Here is a 21,641-nt window from a genome sequence, read left to right on the forward strand (position 1 = left end):
AATTTTTCAGAATGTCTGCAAATCATCAGAAGCTTGTGTGCAATCTGCAGAGTATAACTGCATTCTAATATAGTTTTTTCATAAAAAGTAAAACGCTCCCAAAATGCCATTACAATCACATAACATTACATTCACTGTACTTTGCTGAAGAAGAAAAAATGCCCCTGAAAATGACATTTAAATAAATCTTCCATGTCAAAAAAGAAAGTGTGAGGGGGAACTGTCTCAATCCACAGAAATAACTTGTAAAGCAACCTTTGTGTCGGCCAGATTTTGTTAAAAATTTCCTCATACGCGTCAATTACCGTATTTTTCGGACTATAAGTCGCACCTGAGTATAAGTCGCATCGGTCCAAAAATAGCTCATCATGAGGGAAAAAACATATAAATCGCACTGGACTATAAGTCGCATTTATTTAGAACCAGTAAACAAAAGAAAACATTACCGTCTTTAGCCGCGAGAGGGTGCTCTATGCTGCTCAGTGTAGACTACAGGAGCACTGAGCAGCATAGAGCACCCTCTCGCGGCTGTAGACGGTAATGTTTTCTCTTGGTTCATTTAGTTTGTTTCTCTCGGTTCATGTCAAATGAATTTTGATAAAGAAGTCGCACCTTACTATAAGTCGCAGGACCAGCCAAACTATGAAAAAAAAGTGTGACTTATAGTCCGGAAAATACGGTATTCATCTTGATAGGGGTCTTAAGACTCAAAGGGTCAATGAGGACATTTTTTCTGTACTAGTACAACACAGAAAAGTCTTCTTGCAGACTATGTTCTCTTTGGCTGGCAAAAGGCACAGACTGCAAAGATGCTTCTGAATAAAGCAAGTGAATCTTTCATGAGAGTCATAAAAGCACTTTCAAAAGACGTCCACTGAAATGCTCATAGTACAGAAAGGGTCATTGTGAGCGCTGATTGTGAACGGGCAGACATCAAGACATCTGCTAGTGACCAATCACGGTCACTGTGACCATAACTTACGAGGCACTGATCCAGAACTCAGGATGGAAAGCTTGCAGATAGGCACGACAGCCAAGGACGGGAGGAAAGGGAGCCGGAGAATGAGCTGGAAGAAGGGTGGCAGAAATGCTTGGCTCAGCGGAAAGCCAGTGCCACTTTGGGAAGTAATGTGTAGAAAATGAGCTCATTGGCAGGATTTGAAGGGACATGATGACAGAAAAGGGAATTTACAGACATAACACTCACCTGTACAAGCAGAACTAACCTGACTACAGCTTCAAAGAGGATATGACCTCGTCAGAAGGTGAACAAAAACATTAAGTGAACAATATCTGCCCAGACACTTTCACACACATATGGCAGAAGTGTTTCCCTGCTATATCCTGAGTAACTCCATGTAAACCCATGGCCTTTACCTACACTTACAGACCAAAGGCCATTTCCTCCCTATGCCCGCTCCCTCAAGCCTGGGGACTGCTTCATTTTTTCACTTCTCATTAAATTGTGTTAACAGTTGAACATTCTAGCCTTTCAAACAAATCTCCATTGACCAGCAGTGCTCTGCCAAGGATATTTAACAGAGCAGTGAAGTTGTCCTTGCAGGCTGCACACAAAATAAACATACAACACAACCAGTATAGTCTGACTGAAGACTAAAGCCTCTTATAGCCTCTTATAAATCAAAAACATACTGTATGACCATGAACGTGTTCTTTTAATATATAGCAAAATATTTTTTTTTTACTCCATTAGCAGATTATTTTATTTTTTTTACAGGCAAGCAAAATGGACATCTACAATCAAATATACCCAAATGAAACAGAATCAAATAAAATTTAACCAAGAACTTGTGATTCGAATTAAAAAATCTGAATCATCACCAAGTCCTGATTTGACTGACACATCATAACGCCAAATCTGCCATTTTGTCTGACAAACAAACCAGACATGAGAGAAGATTAATGTTGAGGAAGAGATGATCGGTTCTGCCACTTTTTTATCTCTCAGGACACATTGGAAAGCCACAAAACAGTATTTATTGTTTGCTCCACCATGTATTTTTCCCCGTGTGAGAACATGATGTGTGGCGTAAGAGGGCCACGGCTTGTTGGACGTAGCAACAGTAACTCACAGGGCTGGGTCTGATTGCAGTTCATGAATCACTTCTTGAATGTTTTAAGCTTGATCATCATCTTTTCAAGCCGGGGGTTTTCGCCTAGAGAAGAAACCACGAAGTGGAAGTGTTCTGGAGAACACCTTACGAGAAAATAAGAGCAAGCAAGATAAAAATATATGCATGTATGTCTGTGTGTGTGTGTTGTCAGATTTTTGCACACCACACAAATTACCCGTTAACATTGAGGTAACTTCACCAAGAAGATAAACAGAATTAGAGAGATAAACAGAATATTCTGGAACTTTGCTGTAAATTTTGCTTTGAACAAGGCAAGAATTATTTTCAAGCCAATTGTATCTCATCATTTCTTTATTTATCATGCTCATTGACTGCCTAAACAGGTGACACCTGCAGTAAAGTGAAAAAATGCCAACTGCTCTCCCACACACAAGAGCCGTGAATTACTAACGCCACATAAGGTGTTCTTCCTTCTGATCTCACTTCTGGATGTAAGGCACAGAAATGCTGGGTGCTGTTATCGGTTTTATGCAGCTGAAACACACTCTGCAGATGTGGCCTAATTCCTTGGCAGACACTCGGGGCTGCAGACATGAGCATTAGCGGTGGCAGACCACAGCTGTCCTTTACTGCAGAGGTGACAGACACAATGCTGGGTAACTGGTGCCATGGTGGTGCAATCAGAAAAGTGACGTATCTTAAAAGCTATGTAGTTAATGATGGGATGGGAACCATTTCATAGTACAAGAACTAATTGTAGAACTACCCACTTTTGGCCGTTTTCGCACCGCCGGAACTAGGTGCAATTTTTGTGCCAGACTGCCTTTTTCGAGAACCAAATTAGCTCCTATTCCAGAACGGGGTCTAACCAGCACTGGTACTACCCATGATGCAAGAAGACATTGATTGGCCAGATGTGTTGGAAATCACCCTCAGCCACCATGAATTAAAACACTGTGTAAACATACGGTAAACATTGTGTCAACTTATTTCGCAAGTATGATGAACAGCGATAAATGTACGGATGCTGAAGTGCAGCCAAATGTAGCACTGCCAGTTGTCATTGGAGATTCTTAAGCCACCTTTCAATTCTTTCAATCGCGTTATGTATATGTTGACATTCCATGTCCATTATTGTGAAACCCGCGAGAAACAACAAAAACACAGCTCTGATCACAGCGTCCTACATCCTCATGTCCTTAACACTGTTCTTCGTTACACTGTTAACATTATTGAATGCAGTGAAAAAATGACATCGTTTTAGACCAGCTCACGTCACGTCCTACACACACACTGTCGGTGCGAATGCAACCTTTAAATGGTACTGGGAAATAGTTAGCGCAAAATCGTCCCAGTACTTTCTTACTTTACATTTAGTTCTGGAACTAAAATGGTGGGAAAGGCCCCATAGATCCAGTATAATCAATATATCAAAGTGATGATAAACCTTTTATTTTCCTGCACAATAAAAAATGCCAAAAATATAAACTTATTATGTCAAAAATGTAAGAACAGCCCTTCTTCAACGAAATGATCAATGCTAACCATGAAAAACACATATTTACTGGATACTAGTTACTTAGATGACATGATGATTGATCAACCAATAACATTAAACATATTGAATGGATAGATGGATTGATAAATAAATGCAGCAACAAATTAATACAAATAAATCAATTAAATAAATAAAAGGATACAATTATTTGTACAATACACCAAGGACTAAATAATGTACAAATATTGAAATGCATCTTCTGCACTGAATGATTATTAGTTTATAACATATGGTAAACTGAGATGATATTTTCATTTATCGACAGCTAGAAGTTTCTTGGTATCTAAATTATTACGTTTATTTTCCTATTTTTTTTCCCGCATATATGAGTCATTTTAAAATTATTTCTAATTCAGCAATATGTTCAATGACCAGTTAAGCTGGAACGCTACAACGCCATACATTTTTCTTCTAGGATAAAGATGTGAATAGCGGTCTTGCTCTCTTCATCTCTAAATCTATTTTCCAAATTCTTGGGCAGCCAAATCTCAGCTGGCACACCCAGGTGGGCTTCCCCCACCTCCAGTTTCACATTCCCAGGCAAAATCTCACCGCTCTGTCCCTCTCTTCCTCTATTCTCCATTTCATGCAGAAGATAACAGGACAGAGAACAAGCAAACACTCATGGAAAAGACATGACATAAAAAATAAATAAATATAATAATAAGAGTTTGCCACTACAACCCCTAACAACAACCACACATGCAGACAGATGGAGGCAAAAACTCATTCAAATCCCATGGCTGAAAAAAGCAGTGGGCAGAAAAGCAGCTCCTATGCAAAACAGCAACTGAAAAACGCTCTGTGAGGGACATTTTCAACAGGTCAAATCTTGCAGTTTAAAACAAATGTTATTGCTACTTCATTTTCTTTCAACATTTCAATCAATATTTAAGTTCTACTCATCTGATATTTAGGGATGGGTATCATTAAGGTTTTAACGGTATTACTACTCTTACCGATACTGCTTAACGGTCCGGTACTTTAACGGTATTCTTATCGGTACTTTGTGTTGTGTTTAGCAGTCGAAAACTTTGCATTTCTCTGTCTGGACATAATGCACTTTTGAAAGATGCTTTGACAGATTGCTTGTGCTTCCGCCCTTGTATGCAAAAATTTTGTTGCACTTATAACAACCAGCGTTGTCTGCATCAACTCTAGTGAAGAATAACCACACTTTGGAACGTTTTGCTGTCTCCACCATCGTCACACTTTGTATTAAGCGGGAGTTTTCGTACTGTAAGGGGCCGTTCACATATTGCGTCTAAAAATGCGTGGAAAATGCTAGGCATGCCGCTTTCTGATTTTTTTCCCCCTTCGGGCACTTTCGCTCCTGATGAGTCTGCCGTTGCTAAGCAAACATGACCTGCTCTCTCCACGAAGACGCAGAAATTTCAGCAATGGATAAATGGATTTGCAGCACTAAGAACTGCTTGCAGTAGCACTGCTACAAAATTAATTTTAAAATCCACATACAGCTATCAGCTGTTCCTTCATCTTGGCTGAACTTTCAACGTTGTTACGGAAAAGGAGAAGAAGCTACATGACCTGCGGTGCGCATGCGGCATTCTGAAAAGTTGAGATATTTTTAAACTGCGGTGCGGACGCGCCTGGAAAAAACGAGCTCGTCGCACCGCATGCGCATCGCGACCGCATTGCTTCCATTATGAGCCTGGATACCGCGCTCCTACATTTGAAATAACGAACTTGAGCGCGCAAAAGACGCGATATGTGAATGGCCCCTTATGCATATGTGTGCGTGAGATCTCTCATGAGAGATCTGGCAGATTTCACAGACAAACGTCTTAATAATATCGCAAATTAGAAATGTTTGGTAAGATAAAATGTGCACGATAACATTATTAAGCAAATCTCTTCTCCATCACCACTCTTTATTATTAAGCGGGAGTTTTCATACTGTTATGTCTGTGCATGCGCTGCGCTCGTTGTGTTGTGTGTGTGTGTGACTGACAGACAGCCTCCGCGGCGTGCATGACAGATCTCGCAGATCTCACAGACAAACGTCTTAATATGATCGCACATTAGAAATGTTTGGTGAGATAAAATGTGCACGATAACATTATTAAACAAAAATACAAAGTACATTAAGTTTTTCCCCTCCAGTACCGAAAGCAGAACCGTTACCGTCAGATCTTACTGATACTACAGTCTTTCATAATTTAGCCCCGGAGCCATTTTAATACTAATGACTGGGAAGTAATGTGTAAAATGCAGTGGAAGACAACTTACCCGTTAACTTGGAGAGAATTTGGATGGAAAAACATAACGAGATTTTTTTATTACCCCTGTCCAGAAATCTCACCAAAACATAGGAACAGGATGCTGAAGACTGTGTGGCATCAACGACGCTGAACATTATTATATATTCTGGGCCTGCCCAAAGGCTGTACCCTTTTGGCAAGACGTACATTGATGCTTAGAGAACATTTTCCAAACTAATATCCCTTTCAATTTCTTGCACATGTACTTAGGTCTGGAAACCCCAAATCTGACTTCAACTGCAGATAAGTACCTGTTTAGGACTGTTATTGTCAGCCAGAAAGGCACTGACAAGAAAATGGCTTCAACCAGATCCACCAGGTACTGATGAATGGTACAACACTATAAACCAAATATATATAATGGAGAGACTCACTATGTCTATGTTTTTGTTTACATGCAATCACAAAAAGGTCAATATGTATGTGAGGCAATTATAATCTTCTTTGTTTTCAGCCCAAATGTCGCATTTGGAAAAGTGCATAATTAATATGCATAATTCACCTTTTTTTTGTTAGTCATTATGTAAGTGTCTTTCGCTGAGAATGTCAGAAAATTTTGTCTCCAATGTAAATTGTGAAGTGTGCAAGCTCTTTATAATATAGTAAAGAAAAAAGAAATCCAGACAAATATATCTTCCTTTTGGGTAATATCTAGGCCATAGGCCATGTTGGAGAATGTCCGCTCAATGGAAACCGCATACGCTATTCTGTGTCAGCCGCGACACAAGGATAAATTTTCTGTGTATTTACATTTTGACCTGGACGAAAACAGTGCATCCATGCAGCACGGCTGGCACAGAATAGTGTACGCTGCTTGCATCCAGAGGATATTCTCAAAAAAGCCGATATGGTGATGCGGAGAGACTTGAATTGTTGAATAAACAAAAAGTATTTTTGTGGCTTCGTAGCGTTACGGTTGAACTACTGATGGCAGATGGACTATTCTGATGATGTCTTTCATACTTTTCTGGACCTTGACAGTATAATTTACTAAGCAGTCAATGGGACAGTCACAAGCCTCCCGGTTTTCATCCAAAATATCTTAAATTGTGCTCTAAAGACTAAAAAAGTTTTTACGGGTTTGGAACGACATGGGGGAAGCGATACATTTTGGGGTGGAGTATCCCTTTAATATGTAATGTATGAATACATTTATTTCATGCTACTTAACTTTTACTATTTGTGTATGTGAATGTCCTGTGTTCATTGGTAAACCCCTTTACTGGCATAGTTCATGCTATTTATTAGTGTGGGACAAGTTGCTGAATAATGAATACAAGTTAAGCATGGGTGGGCATTTTGCACACGTTTTGTGATGTTAATACAAGCACAATATCTGATTGTTTTGTATCACTCTTTAAGTAATATAGACTAAAAAGTGGAAAATCTTGTTTTACATGAGATATCCGATTTGTCTTCCCCTCATTCTGCTCTAGGACACCATCTGGACCTCTGACCCACATCACAATCTTATAAGTGCTGTTTTGAGGTCAGGTGGGGAATCAGTCTGATTCATCTAGTAGGGGAACTAAACTCTTTTCTCTCATCTCTACTCTCACAGCTGTCGAACCACATCTAATAACAGCCACTGAAGCCCTCACAGACGCACAACACAATACAACGTAAAATTCTAGCTAATGATCACGACAATGGTCTACAAACAAGGCTGCAAAACTCGCTCCCGCTGTTTAGCATCTGGTTTCCTCTGAGCATGTTGCACAGCTCTAATTTATCCTCTCTCTCAGACATAAACACACACACTGACCTTAATACCAGCTTGGATCACATTAGAGTCTATGAGAGTGTAAACACTGAGATAGTAGAATGTAATCTGCTTCCAAACACTCAGTAATCTACAAAAATGTCAGGTTGCCTGCTCCATCTTCACGCAGATCTCTCAGTGCCTCTCACACACAAGCAGATGTGTATTTAGACACAGCATGTGTTTAATGGGATCGTGCTGTGGTGTCTGAGGGTAATGAACCTAAGAATGGGATGCAATGAAGACCCTGCTGATCTATATACTAGACCCTCAACCTCACAATTATTAAAAATAATTATTTTAAAGTAGTTTAAAATTTTCCATTAAAATGTGTATAGAATGATGGATACTGTCAAAATTATATATTATTGTGATTATTGTTACTGTTTCATGGCATTTATTTTTATTAATTCTGGTTAATACTGATATATCAATGATATTAGACCTTTTTTAATTATCGTATCATATCTCATTACCAAAATATTGTTCTGTTTGGCCGATAAGTGTCAGAAACAGGAGATTTATTGCCTAGTTTAATGTCTTTGTTTAACAGTTCTGTCTACTACTTGAAAGGCAAATGCAACTAAAGCTTTTTTTACCTGTACTGTCGGCTATTAACTATTTAATGCCATGAAGCTGAAATTTTAATGTTTACTTCTTTATTTGTGCTTTTTAGAAACTTCTTTGTGAAAATAAAGAAGTTTCTTTATTATAGAGATAATATAATAGATCTGAAGATGATTTTTCTGTTTTGTTACAGATTTTTCAGATACAAATTGTTTTCATCTTAATTTTTGTTGAAGATTTCTAAATTTAGCAAATATTATTTAAAATAAATATTAAGTGAATGGAGCCAAACTTCAAATCTTTGGCAATATAAAATGCACAGTAGTCCATGAGATAAGAATATTGTGTGTGAGAATAGTGTATGCACTGCTGCAGGTTTCTATTTTTGTGTTCCCGTCATCCCTCATCAAAGAAAAAAAGCATATAGTTAGTGAAGGCTTGTAAGCACGCGTGCGTGAGTTTGTGTAGCACCCATGCTCCACTGGTCAGGTCAGTATTATCGCCTAGAGCTATAACAGTCGTTCTCCCTCGATCACAAACACAATACACACACTACTACCATATGAATGTACATCACTGAAACACAAGCAGAATCGAGATGCTCATTCTGTAAACATTGCTCCAACTTTCTTCGACTCCCATCGAAGCTGGAGAAGTCAGACTGCAAAGGTAAGACACATTAAACTACTTAATTAAACTTAAAATAGAACATTTCAATGGATTCTGTACATAAACACATCTGTTTCAATTACCAAATGGTGCATAAAGGCAGAAACTGACCTACAAAACACTGCAGGATGAGTGCATCTGAGTTTCAGACATGGTCCGCTCCACCCCCCCATCACTGTTCACTCGGTAAGGGCTCGTTATTTTTACAAAGCACTGCTTCTGCAGTGGTACGGAGCCAGGAGTAGCCAAAACGGACTACTGCAGAGATGTACACACACTTAGTCTATGATCACAACTATTAGCAGTGAGCCCAGGAAGACCCTCTTTTCTCAATAAAACCACTTCAATAAAAAGATCATTGTGCAACGATTTAGGTGTTGCTCAAGCAGGTGATGCAGGTTTGAGTCTGGCCTGCAGTGAGCCCTGATTTTCTTCCTACTACTTCCAGCTGTTCTCTGCTTACTAGATCTAATAAAACCAGCATGTGTCAACCAAATTCCAAGAACAATGACCCTCACAAAATAATTCACTTTTTTAGCTCAATCCTTTTCCTTAACTTCCTCCTCTCGCGGCACATGGGAAACAAAAGCCACATTAAGTTGGTCCCTGCTGTGCCTTTGTTCTGGAGTCGAGTGCATGTTCTACAGCACGCTTCAGTGATGACAGCTGCATGGATACAGTACAACTCCACAATCCATCTCTGGCTGCAATCCACTGTCAGATTTCTTTCCCATTACTTCTCTTTTTTTTTCAACATGTCACATTTAAAATAAGAACCAGAACCAAACTATTTTCATGACTTTCGGTTCTGTTAATGGTTCCTAGTTGTGCATTGTTCCACCGATGCAGACAGAACAACCTACTGAAATATTTTAACAGTATTTAAATACTACTATTCAGCAGCAACACACACCATGAGTCCCTTTCATACTGAGATTCTGGAAAATTAGCTGGAAATGTGTCCTGGCAATCATTCCCAGATCATTCGATTTTGGTTCATTCACACTGCCAGTGATTTCCCGGAATCTGTGCGCGCTTTCACACACAACCCGTAAATGACACGTGACATCATCAATCATAGAAAGGCCAATAAAATCTTCCGCTGCCGCTCTTTCCATTGTGATCCAGCACTTGGTGGATTTCTTTATTTTCTTAAGACTTACGAATTACCTGCGATTTCTCTCTCAAAAAACCACGCTGTTGCATTTGGTGTTTAATTTGCTCATTCACTACCGCATCACGTGACATTGCACGGAGCAGGCGAACAATCTCAAAGCAGATACTGAAGAGCTCCGTGGTCTCTACTTCAGTCCAGTTTGCGCACATTTCTATTTTTTTTAAGTATTTTTTTTTAGGTGAACACCACTCTGCATTTAAAACACAGACTAGTAATAGCCCCTCTGGAACTGCAGGGTTGTATTATTTAAAACACCCACTCAAAGAGTTACACGATAACTATGTCATCACTACGACACATATGTTACAGCATTGGTTCTAGCATTTTGTTCACACAGAGCTCGTTCCGGGACTGAACCCGGAATGGGCCGGTATGAGATTCAATTCCTATTCAAATCATTCATATAATTTCATTATATAAATTTAGTTATATAATAATAATCATACACATCATTTGATTTAATTATAACCCAATTTGAAGCAAAAACAGAATGCTCTGACAAGCTTTGTGAAATTTTACCACGTAAACTTTTCAGAAGACAGTCAGCTCCCCTCAGAAACACATTCATATAAACCCCCAAATCAATACTGAGGATTTTCTTCCTATAGTTTGTGCACCGGCACCCAGTTAACTTCCATCGAGAACATTTATCACAAGCGGTGTCTGGGCAGGCCAAGAAACATCATCAAGGGTGCCTCTCACCCTAACCATGGACTCTTCACCCTCCTTCCATCCGGCAGGCGTTACAGGAGCCTACGCTCTCGCACTAGTAGGCTCAGGAAGAGCTTCTTCCCCGAGGCTGAGACACTTCTGAACGCCACACCACCAATCTAACCTGCACCTGCTCTTTTACTGCACTGGTCACAGTACTTTACATACATGTATTTGCACTACTCATATTTTGCACAGACTGCACACTGTTCTAGCTATTACTGTAAACGGTCTACAGTTGTTACTGTACAAAGCACAGTAAACTATTTCTATAAAAATATCATTACACTACTGTTATTTTGCATATAATACATTGATTAACAATACTTTTGCACACTCATCCAACTGTATTTATTACCACTGTTCTCACGTTGCTGCCGTTCATAATGTGTATATAATCCTACATTGCTCTCTTCATAATGTACATACAATGCCTTCACTTACTCTGCACTTTTATGTATATAAAACACTATATTCTTGTACTTCTGGTTAGATGCTAACTGCATTTCATTAGCTCTGTACTTGTACTCTGCATAAAGACAATTAAGTTTAATCTAATCTAATAATGAACAGTGAGTGATTTGACTGCTACAGTACTTTTCTCTGTACGTTCATCTTCAGAGTCTCTGGTCGTGTCAATGGCCATTAACAGATTTCATAATTTCACTGAAATTACATTTTGGAAAATGAATGCATTGCACGCAGTTTGTGCAAGTCCAGAACAGAGAGTTGCAATAAGGCAAAAACGTCCTGTTGCCGATCGCGTAAAGGCTAATGTGCATTTCGGCTGTCCGCGTACCGTCATCATTACATTATTTTCGTCATCAAGAGGGCTCGCAGACAGCCGTGCACCCCGTGGTACTGCGTATGTGTCGAGCTCATCTGTCCACGCTCATCTGTGGTTGAGTATACTTTTGAAAGCAAAAAACACTTCAGTATACTTTTTTAAGCAAGACTGTTTGGATTTATATTTATATTTATACTTATGGACTTATAAGGGGTCATATGATGCGATTGAAATTTTTATTTTTCTTTGGAGTGTTACAAGCTCTTGGTGCATAAAGATATGTATATTTGCAAAGATTAAAGTCTCAAATCCAAAAAGATATTATTTATCAAGTTTAAGACTATTCTAAAATGGCTCATTCAAACATGCCCCCATATATTTTAAATTTGCATTTGTTAACTAATGAACTATGAAATAAAATGAATGATCAATGTAAAATGTATTTCAAATTAAAAGTATAGTTCAGTACTTTGTGTGTGTGTGTGTGTGTGATAAAGTTAATTCATTAATTCATATACAGTATCTATTTTAAAAGCTATCGATTAATTGGTTACCGGCCATTGTGGTCCAACCTAGCTATCAGTATATGTTAAATCAGTTAACCTCTAATTCACACCTTGTTACTTGCTCAAACAAAAATCTGTTTGAAAACATGTAAATACTGTTTGACTTTCAGACCAGTTTCTGACAACTTCTGACAATGACTGTCTGCAAAAAAAAAAAAAAAAACATCTGACTTGTGTGTGTAAGCGAGTGCATACGAAAGTCTGCTTCCACTCCGCTCTCAGACACTCATCCCATGAGAAACTCCAGCCATGCTCTTATCACATCCAGCATGTCACAGTTCCACATGTGACCAGCATTACTTCTGCATGGCTGTAGATGAAGGTCACACACACAAGCCCACCCACTCACTCATACCTGACACCAATAGATGGCTCGTGTTGAGGGAGGGGGAAGTGGGACAGATAGTCACAGGTCAGACCCTCCAGCTATTCCATAATATACCAAATTCCCCCTACCAACAGCTAGCACCTGAGCAGAACACTGAAATGGACACCCTTGTGATCACTCTGTTCCAGAGGAAGCTGAGAGTTAGCTCTATTTCAACACTTCCCAATGACTCAGTGTAAAAAACACTGGCCATTACTTCCTCTAGCCACTTCATCCTGGGAGCATCAATGATATGGGGTTTTACAACTTCTGCTTTTCATTAGCATTACATTTTGTTGAAACTTCAGACATCAAGAGAGGCAAAAATGATAGATCTTTCTTAAGGTGCGGCCACATTTACTGTTGCTCTGTGAAACTTCATGGGCAAAATCCAGTCATTCCAATAGGACTCTTTGAGATCGGGAGATTGATAGGAAGGTCACAACTGACGAACTTTCCCCACACAGATTTCTCTCATAATCTTTTTTTTTTTTTTTTTGTGCTGAACAACAGGAAGCTGCTTGGTTTGAGACAGATTACTCTGTGTGTGAGCAGTGCTTTATTATGCATCTCTACACTGAGCATATTTACATGTGCACCAGTAAGCTGATAACTCACAAATATCAGCTTAGTAAAATAACCAGGTTTTCCGGTTTACATGTTAAACTTACAGCTCATATTATCCTCTCATGAAGTAATAAATGCAGCGTTTTGACTGAACCCACCCGGGCTCAAATGAACTACTTCTGAAGAACTAGATGAGAACACTTTTATAATTTTGTGAAATATTTCATTCTTTCTTTACTGCAAACTTTTGCTCTGTCTAGATTAGGGCTGCACGTTTTCAAGTTTTTCATTAACCGTTAACCGAGGCCCTTAGCGGTTAATAATCGGTTAACCATAGTGTGCGCCAGGGTTTCCGTTGTCCGGTAATTTCCAGACATTGGCCAAAAAAAAAAAAAAAAGAAATGTCCGACAAAATTTAATCTCTCCGGTCAAATTGTCCTATTAAAACTACCTAATAATCCCGCCCACTAACACAATCTGTATTTGAGAATAAGCCTAAAATGTATAAAGCAAATATACACCGACCTTTGGCTATGTTATAAAGGAACAGGCTCTAGTAATGGTTATGTAACTTTCCGTGTTTAGGCGAAGGTAACAAGCAGGCTCCGCGGCCGCCTCGCTAAGGCTATGACTATGATATGTTTGACAGGTACAATATTTGAAAATCGATGATTATTTTTTTTAATTACATTTATATCTGAATTTATGTCAACCTATAGACTTTCAAATATCAAAATGTCATGAATTATTATGTATTTGTGTACAAAATGACATATAAACATATTTTCCTATTATATTTTGCCTGGAAACGCTTCCAACAAGGCGCCGGTTCTATTTCTAGCATGCACGCGTCGAGCCGCGCCTGAGCCGCGCGTCTCACGCAGGCAGTCTGGAAGTCTAACCTGTTAACATGGGAACCGAATTAAAAACAGACACGCCACGCAGCTGAGATGCTTTCGCCCATCGCCACGCATCCAGTGTGTCCTGACCGGCCTAATGATGCCCGGGTGTTGGCTGTTGAGATTACAACAACGAGGTGGTACTTGAAGTATATCTAAGCACTGTATTGCAATACTTGCATTTTGCCCCGTCGCTCTCAATTTTAAAGTGCTCCAACGCTGTACTTTTTTTTTTGCCCGCTTCATATTAGAAAAATGACTTCTTCTTGTGGAAATTACAAATGTCTGGGAGCGCTCTGGCGGTCTCTGGTGGTGCAAAAATGTATTACAACTAAATTCAATGCACGCCATTGACGTCACTTAACCGAGCAAAATGTTTCACTCGGTTACGCAATTTTTAACGGTTAATCGGTTAACCGGTTAACCATGGACACCCCTAGTCTAGATGCACTTATATCTGCACTAACATTGCGTTCCGGTCAAATATCTCACATGCGCCCTTCAATAAGCCGACAGAAATCAGGTTATTGCGTTTACATTTATTTATTTGATTTGAGATTGGTTTTAAAATTTCAATGCAATTTTGTTATTTGTCACATTTCAACTTTGCAAAGAAAGTTGTCTAAGCACTTACACCATTTTATTTATAATTAAAAAAAATTGTGAGATAATCATATTGTGAAATCCGTATTGGGAATCGTATGACATTTTGAGTTGAGTGAATCATTACATACATCTCTAATCAATACACATTTCTCCTTTTTTTTTATGAATGATTCCTCGCTGCACATCCAAGCTATAGGACAGCAAGCGCCCTCTGAGGACATCAGTTGCCTATAAACAAATCCATCTGGGAATATACCCTGCAGGACAACATAACACTGACTTTGCAGTGCCTCATATCCCACATCCTGCTCGCACAGAGCCAAATGAATGAAAGTCATTCCCTGTCCGGCTGCTAACACAGCAATGCTAACAGAACTGAAGCAAACTAATGACTCCAAGGTGGCATTCTGAGGAAACGTCAGAGCTACATACACCGGCTGAGTCACGAAACAAGTAACTAGCTAAAAATAAACCTTGCAGGAGGAAGGCGTCTCCTAATGCCGAACATAGTTTTGCTTTGAAAGCAAAAATAAAAAACATTCAAGAAATGCAATCATAATTTGAATTTGATTGGTTTACTATAATTAGTGTTACACAAATTACTAATGATCAGCTAAAATCCCTAAAAATCAACCATATTGTAGAATAAACTTTTTGCAATGAACATACATCATGCTAAGCTCTTAAAAATGGCCAAAAAGGAAATTTATGTGGAAAACAAAAGATTGTTTAAAAAAAATACATTTTTAAAGAATAATCTGGCCACACTTTTCATTATAATGAAAGTGAATAAGCTTTGGTGCATCGTGCACAGTGCGCTGAGAAAGTACTGTTGTTCATAATCATTGCCTCCATTTGCTTACATTTTGTATAACACTATTTAAATGATCATCCCTGAACCACCCGTTTTAGATTAATTTCAGCCAATGACAATAGACCGGATAGAATAGTGCATCATTAAACAGTTCCAAGTGAAGCCGCTCATTTAGAAGGAAACATGACACTGCTCTAATGTAAGATGATCATTATCTAATTGGCAAGAATATATTTCTTCAGATGAGTCAAGAATGTCTCTGGAATCTGAGGAATGTGGAAACGGCTAATCAGCTAAGGTGCCGTCTCACCCCACAGACACTAAAGGTTTTACTACATGCCTGACCTGATCATTAACTGTCCTGAAATAAGCCCTCTGTCGAGCTACGTCACTGACACACACTTCCAGTCTAATCAAGACTGCATCACCGTTGTATTACAAAATTCTGAATTAAACATTTTACAAACAGAAAGATTTTTCACTCACTATTCTATGCAGGAACAGACAGTATGACCCAAAGCACTGGTTTTTAAACAGCTAAGATTTCATTGTATTTATTTATTAATAATTGTACCAAAATCTGACATTCCAGTTTCTTTATGCTATCTAATCACTCCTTATAAAAGGAGAAGTATACATCACAATTATTTTATTTTGACTGGATAATTTTAACTTGACTTTTTAACAATAAGCAAAAAACTAAAATAATTGTATTATTTTAAAGGTTCAAACACCAAACATCGCTCTAATCAGTCAACTTAGTTCAAAGTTAGTATTCTACAGATAATATAATGTGCAATAGAATGCATACAATGGCAATACAACAGCCAGTTATTTAATTCTCTATAATATGACTCTATAAATTTGTCTTTCAAGACTGAATTTCATTGCTGTGGTTATAATTGAGTATGGGTGATCCTTGCGAGGGGATCTTCACGCTAAGAGATCCAAAGTTCGGAAAACCCTGTCTAAAAGGCATATTTTGCAGAGGCAACCTCCCTTTCTTGAGGCTCTGCTAACCTCAGTCAGTAGATGTGTGTGGAAATCCATTCAAATCTCTATACACAATATCTACAACAGCTCTACATTACCATATTAATGACACTAGCGGGCGGTGGTCTTCGCACAGACGACCTGCTGCCACCAGTAACACTGACAGTGAGATAATGGATCCGAAACAACAAGGAAAACGGTGTTTGTGTGAATAGTGCAAATCCACTTATATAAGCTCTAAACTTCCAGAAGGAAACACAAGTGGGAGAAACCGTCAGTCTGACATTGTGCATTGCCAGCAAAATATATAGAGCAGGCTAACGTATACAGCGCTTAATGAGGGTTTTTACATTCATGGTTCAAGAATGTAAACACTTGCCATTGCAAACAAGGCTGCCAGATCTCAGAGTAAGCTGTGAGAATGCAGCATAATGAAACACAAATACAGGTGGCCTGCGAAGTGTGGACTTAACAACACCTTCCCGTCCAAAACAAACATGCATCCTCTAACCACCGTCTTAAGTCCACAATAGCAAACCGAGCATCCTCCTGCCTCATAACATGTCTAAATGAAGCCCAAAAAAATAGAGCAAAGGTAACAGCTATTACCGTCCGGCTGGCATCCGTTAACACTTTCGCTGCTGGACTGCGAGTAGCTCATTTCTGATCTCCGCTGACTTCCCAGTAAGCTGTTCTTCCGGAGAGCCCAGCTGCTGGGGCTGCTAAGTGGCGTGGATGTCCCATCTCGCTTTGAGAAGATACCGCTGAAGAACCGAATGAGTTTACGTTCCTGTCCGCTGGAACGGGAGCCTGTCCCTCTAATGAAACCCTCCTTGTCCATTAAAGATTTATCCGACAGCTTGAGCAGGTCACTGTTGTCCAGCGTTCGATTCTTGCCCTTCATTCTCTCCCTGCGGCCCATTACAGTCACAGAACCAGTTTTGCTCAGGACCTCACCCACATCCAAGGTGTTTCGCTTCTCAGTGGACTCAGACTCGGCGAAAGCCATGTTTTGAAGAACCACGCCGGCCTGGGCCTGACTGTGCTCTCCATCGTGGCCAATGCAGCCCGAGCTGCTGTGGTGCTTCTCTTTGGAAAGTGCCCGAATGCGGATCAACTCTCCACCCGTCCAGTGGCGAAAGCTGAAGCTTCGCCGCAGCAGACTCGGGTGCCTCTTCACCAGAGGAGTTTCAGGTGCTGGTTTGGGTGACTTCCCATTCCCTTTAGCCAGCAAATAAGAGATACAGCTCTCTTTGGCCGTCCTGCCACCCTTTGGTTCCTCTGAGGTATCATCTGACCATGTACCGACCGGTTCCTCTGTGCTCCGGGAAGTCTTGAAGATTTTTTTTCGAATGTCTGTGCTTCCTCTATTAGAAGCAGCTGTGCTGCAGATTTCTCCATGTTCAACATCACATTTCAATCTGTCACTTTCAGCAACATCATCTGCCTTTTTGTGGACTAGTGCCCCATTTTCAATGACCTTGCTCTGTCCATTCTCTGGCAGGATGCACGTTTCATTTAATTCCTTGTCTTTATGTGAATGTTGCGCCCTCCTTTGGATTTTCAACCTGCCCAACTCTAGATGTCCAGTACTAAATGTCCTGAAGTTCCTCATGTATGAGTGTGCATAAAATTCATCCGTCTCGTCCTCCACTTCTTTCAGTTCTTCCAGCGGAGAGCTGCGCGGAGCGTCAGCGGCTCCCTCGCGCCGGTGCGCGCTCACTTTAGGGTTCTCGAGCCGGCGGGGCGCTGAGCCTCCGCCATCCTGCAGAGTTTCTTTTTTCACTAGTGTCAAAGATATCCGGTACACGGTTTTTCTTTGTGGCGTACCCCGCTCCATCCTTTCCGGGTAATTACCATCAAGTAAGTACATTCTTCAGAAACCAAATCCAAGTAAATAAATTCCCGTCAAATGTGTTTCTAGCGTGATTTCACCCACAGCTGGTGATCTCCAGAGCGCATAATAATATAATAATAATGATATTAAAAAATCTCAGCTCAAAATCGCGTTGGTGCGATAAATGTTCCTTTGCTGTGCTGGTGCGTTTTTAAAAGACGATTTGCGCATTCTTAAAAATCCTGAAAGAGCCCCATCAAGTCGCCTGGGTGTCCCGTGCAAAGCCCGTCCTCATGTTCACATAACATTTGCCTGAAAAGTAAAGTCCGGCTTCAAATTCCTGTTTCCCGCTGCGAGGCTTGTTTGTCTGGGAGGGGAAATGTTATTGCAACACTGTCCTCCTAAAAGCAGAAGAGTGTGGTCTTCCCTATTGTGCCCGTGCATCCCCCGCCGCGCAGCCAGCTTGCTCCTTTGCACCGAAGCGTGCGCGCCTTTGTTTCCCACCGCTGTGCGTCCCTACTCTCATTCAAACCTACCATGCACGACTCAAAGCTCGAGCCTCACTGTATTCATAACGACAGTCCCGGGAATCGAGACGGACAGCGGCTAGAGCTACGGATCCATACCCGTATCTCTCCTCTCTCTGCCCCGTGTGTGCTCACACAAATCATCCAGTCTGAGCCAAAGAAAAACCCGGAACGGATTTTCACACTAGTGTCGTTTCATACGACTTGCATCACTTATTCAGATTATCATACGGGAATTATTAATCAATAAATCAATGTGAAATACATGCAGGCATTTAATCAGAAAAATATTCTAATTGGTCCCTGAGAGAAATATCAAACACATGTTGTACTTGTGAAGATAAATTCCTGTAGCTACGCATAAACATGTTAAGCAGTGGCACACAAAGTAGTGCTAAAATTAATTTAACTGCAATACAAGCGTGTATTTGCTTTGGCGTGTCAAGATAAAACACTGAGCATTAATTTGAAGCGAGTCTACTCCGCTGGGTGATCCACTCCGGGACATCGCATTATCCAGCGGCCGTGCGGGGGTGGGGTTTCCACGTCTCTGTCCATCAAAAACTTGAAACCCACCCGGGCTCAAATGAGAAAGAGAAAACACGCTACAATACACAAAGTACTTTTTTCAACATGTTATCGTTTAAACTGCGCATATTCACGAATACTGTGAGATAATGGTTTGTTTTATTGATGCTTTAGCATTTAAGAAAAAAAAGCATCACTTTGAGAAAAGGACAGGAGATGGGAATAACATGTCACAGGTTTATTTCATTTATTAGTAATTATTATTAATAATAAGATAACTATTAAAATGGTTCACTGTGCTTTCTTTTATACTTAATAAAAATCGAGTTCTCTCAATGCCAAAGCAGTATTTAACAGACGAGTATATTTGGACTATCACATCATATTTGGAGCAGCACTTTCATCTGCCCTCCGGCCACCTCTCCATCACTCCCTGCTGTCTGTGAGGAGGGAGGTGTGGGTGTTGAAGATTACCCCACTTATCTCACCACTCAAATCCCTCTGTCTTCCTTTCGCCTTCAAACTCCGGCTTGACATTTGTAGGATTGTTACAAAGATTTGGGCGGATTAGAAAAGGCTCATTAGGATCCATTCTGTACAGCTTTTCTTAGCATCACCTCTCCCCCAGCCCTCTCTCTAACCCAGGGGAGCCCCACCTGCCCCACGTGAAGCTTCCATCTACTCCAGCGGTCTTCATCTACTGATCTCCTATTCCCATAAGAAGAATAGTTTCAATTTCCATTTCAAAGAAATTAATTGGCATGATTCTTTTACATGCAATATTCCCATAAAACCAAAACAAATCCCAATATGTACATGGGACTTTGCGGATCTCTTGTACACACAGTATTATACATTATACATTTTCAACAAGAGCTTCAATTTAAAGACCCCAAAATGTTCTGTGTTGTATTTATAAAGTAAAAAGAAATAACATTTTCTGAAAAATAATAATAATAATTTCCCCTTGTCTTTTTACTATATTTACCATATAATTTAGATTTAGTGGACAACAGCTTTTTCAAATATTAAGCACTTAAATATATTATATAGTAATATTTATGTAAAGAAAAAGTAGTTAAAATATATTTAAAAAAGGAATGCTAGAAATGTCAAATTGCTTTTTTAAGATTAATTTCATTCTTGTAATAAGACATTTTACTTTAAGATATCACACTTGTATACTGCTGATATTATTCAACTTAAAAAACAAATTGCAAAATTAATTTAAAATAAAAACTCAAACCTCATGAAATATATGTATTTAAATGTGTGTTTTTATTTACGTCAGATTTATACACCAAATTTGGTCTAGTTCCTTCAATTCTGCTCTGATTGTGGAGCTTCAAACCTGTGCACCATATGAGACTATGGAAAATCAGTTTAAGCCAATTCTACACCTCTGTACACGACGCTGTCTGACTTCAAACATGCCTTGTCCTTTCATCACAGCCACAGAACTGTCAAAAAGAGAAGCCAGCTTAGAAGCCTAGGTATGCACTACACACTCTTGATGAAGCACATCGCCCTTCACATGGTCTATCATCAATGTGACTGCATGACCACAGACCTGCGTAAAATACTTGAACACAGAGAATGGAATATAAAGCAGACACACTCCACGTTACATATTAAATATATAACCGAGAGCCTATGTTTCTATGTTCTATTACATTAATCTTTCTGCATATTTCTGCATGCAGCTGAATAAAAATGACGTTTGAGTACAGTTATTTGAAACAGCATGCGACACTGCTGGACAACCCAGGAGCCTGACTGATTGCAGAAAAATTCTCCAGTGTAAGATCTCCCACTGCATGCCATGAAAAGAAAGCAGAGCTGCTTGCACTAGTTACAAACACTTTTGGATAATAGATTTTGCCTAACATGTCTTCAAAACATGCAGATGTTCTCCCAAACTTTGGGAAATAAGCCTCTCGTCACACATAGTTCAACTGCACCAGTGAATTGGCAAACTGTAATATCCTAAAAACAACATAATTGGAGCTCATACTCACAAATTTAGAGCACTGGGGAAAAAAAGAGCTGTATATCTATTTCAAAGTAAATATTATCTAGAGTATTCTGGACCGGTCTTTGCTTCTTCCTTTTTTAATCCATGGCCAAGAAAGACAGGAATCTGATAATTACAGGCCAGACGGTGAAAGAAGCTTTAATGAAATTATATTTCAAGAGCCCCGCTTTGAAGAGAATGTAGCATGCAAGGAACCACCTGTCTTTTTCTTCTGTCTTCTCAGCCCACACTGATTTAAAGTGCTTTGTGAGAGCTTCGGACTACATATATAGATGTAATTCCCGCACATTTAC

The 21,641-nt window shown here is 39.6% G+C and overlaps 1 protein-coding gene across 5 annotated transcripts in view; it reads right to left on the reverse strand.

Annotated features, from left to right (window-relative positions):
* Positions 1 to 21,641, reverse strand: part of LOC128015437 (arf-GAP with GTPase, ANK repeat and PH domain-containing protein 1) — a 158,132-nt gene that overhangs the window by 97,102 nt on the left and 39,389 nt on the right. The window contains exon 1 of one of the 5 annotated variants that reach the window (XM_052599259.1): positions 17,031 to 18,945. The exons of 3 other annotated variants lie outside the window; for them this stretch is intronic. In XM_052599259.1, coding sequence (XP_052455219.1) covers positions 17,031 to 18,294 — 1,264 coding nt within the window. In that variant the 5' untranslated portion in view covers positions 18,295 to 18,945. Of the gene's footprint in view, positions 1 to 17,030; positions 18,946 to 21,641 lie in introns of those variants that run through there. One more of the 5 variants, XM_052599261.1, reaches the window with a different exon arrangement.

Source organism: Carassius gibelio, chromosome A6 (assembly GCF_023724105.1).
Source record: "Carassius gibelio isolate Cgi1373 ecotype wild population from Czech Republic chromosome A6, carGib1.2-hapl.c, whole genome shotgun sequence".
Classification (NCBI taxonomy): domain Eukaryota; kingdom Metazoa; phylum Chordata; class Actinopteri; order Cypriniformes; family Cyprinidae; genus Carassius; species Carassius gibelio.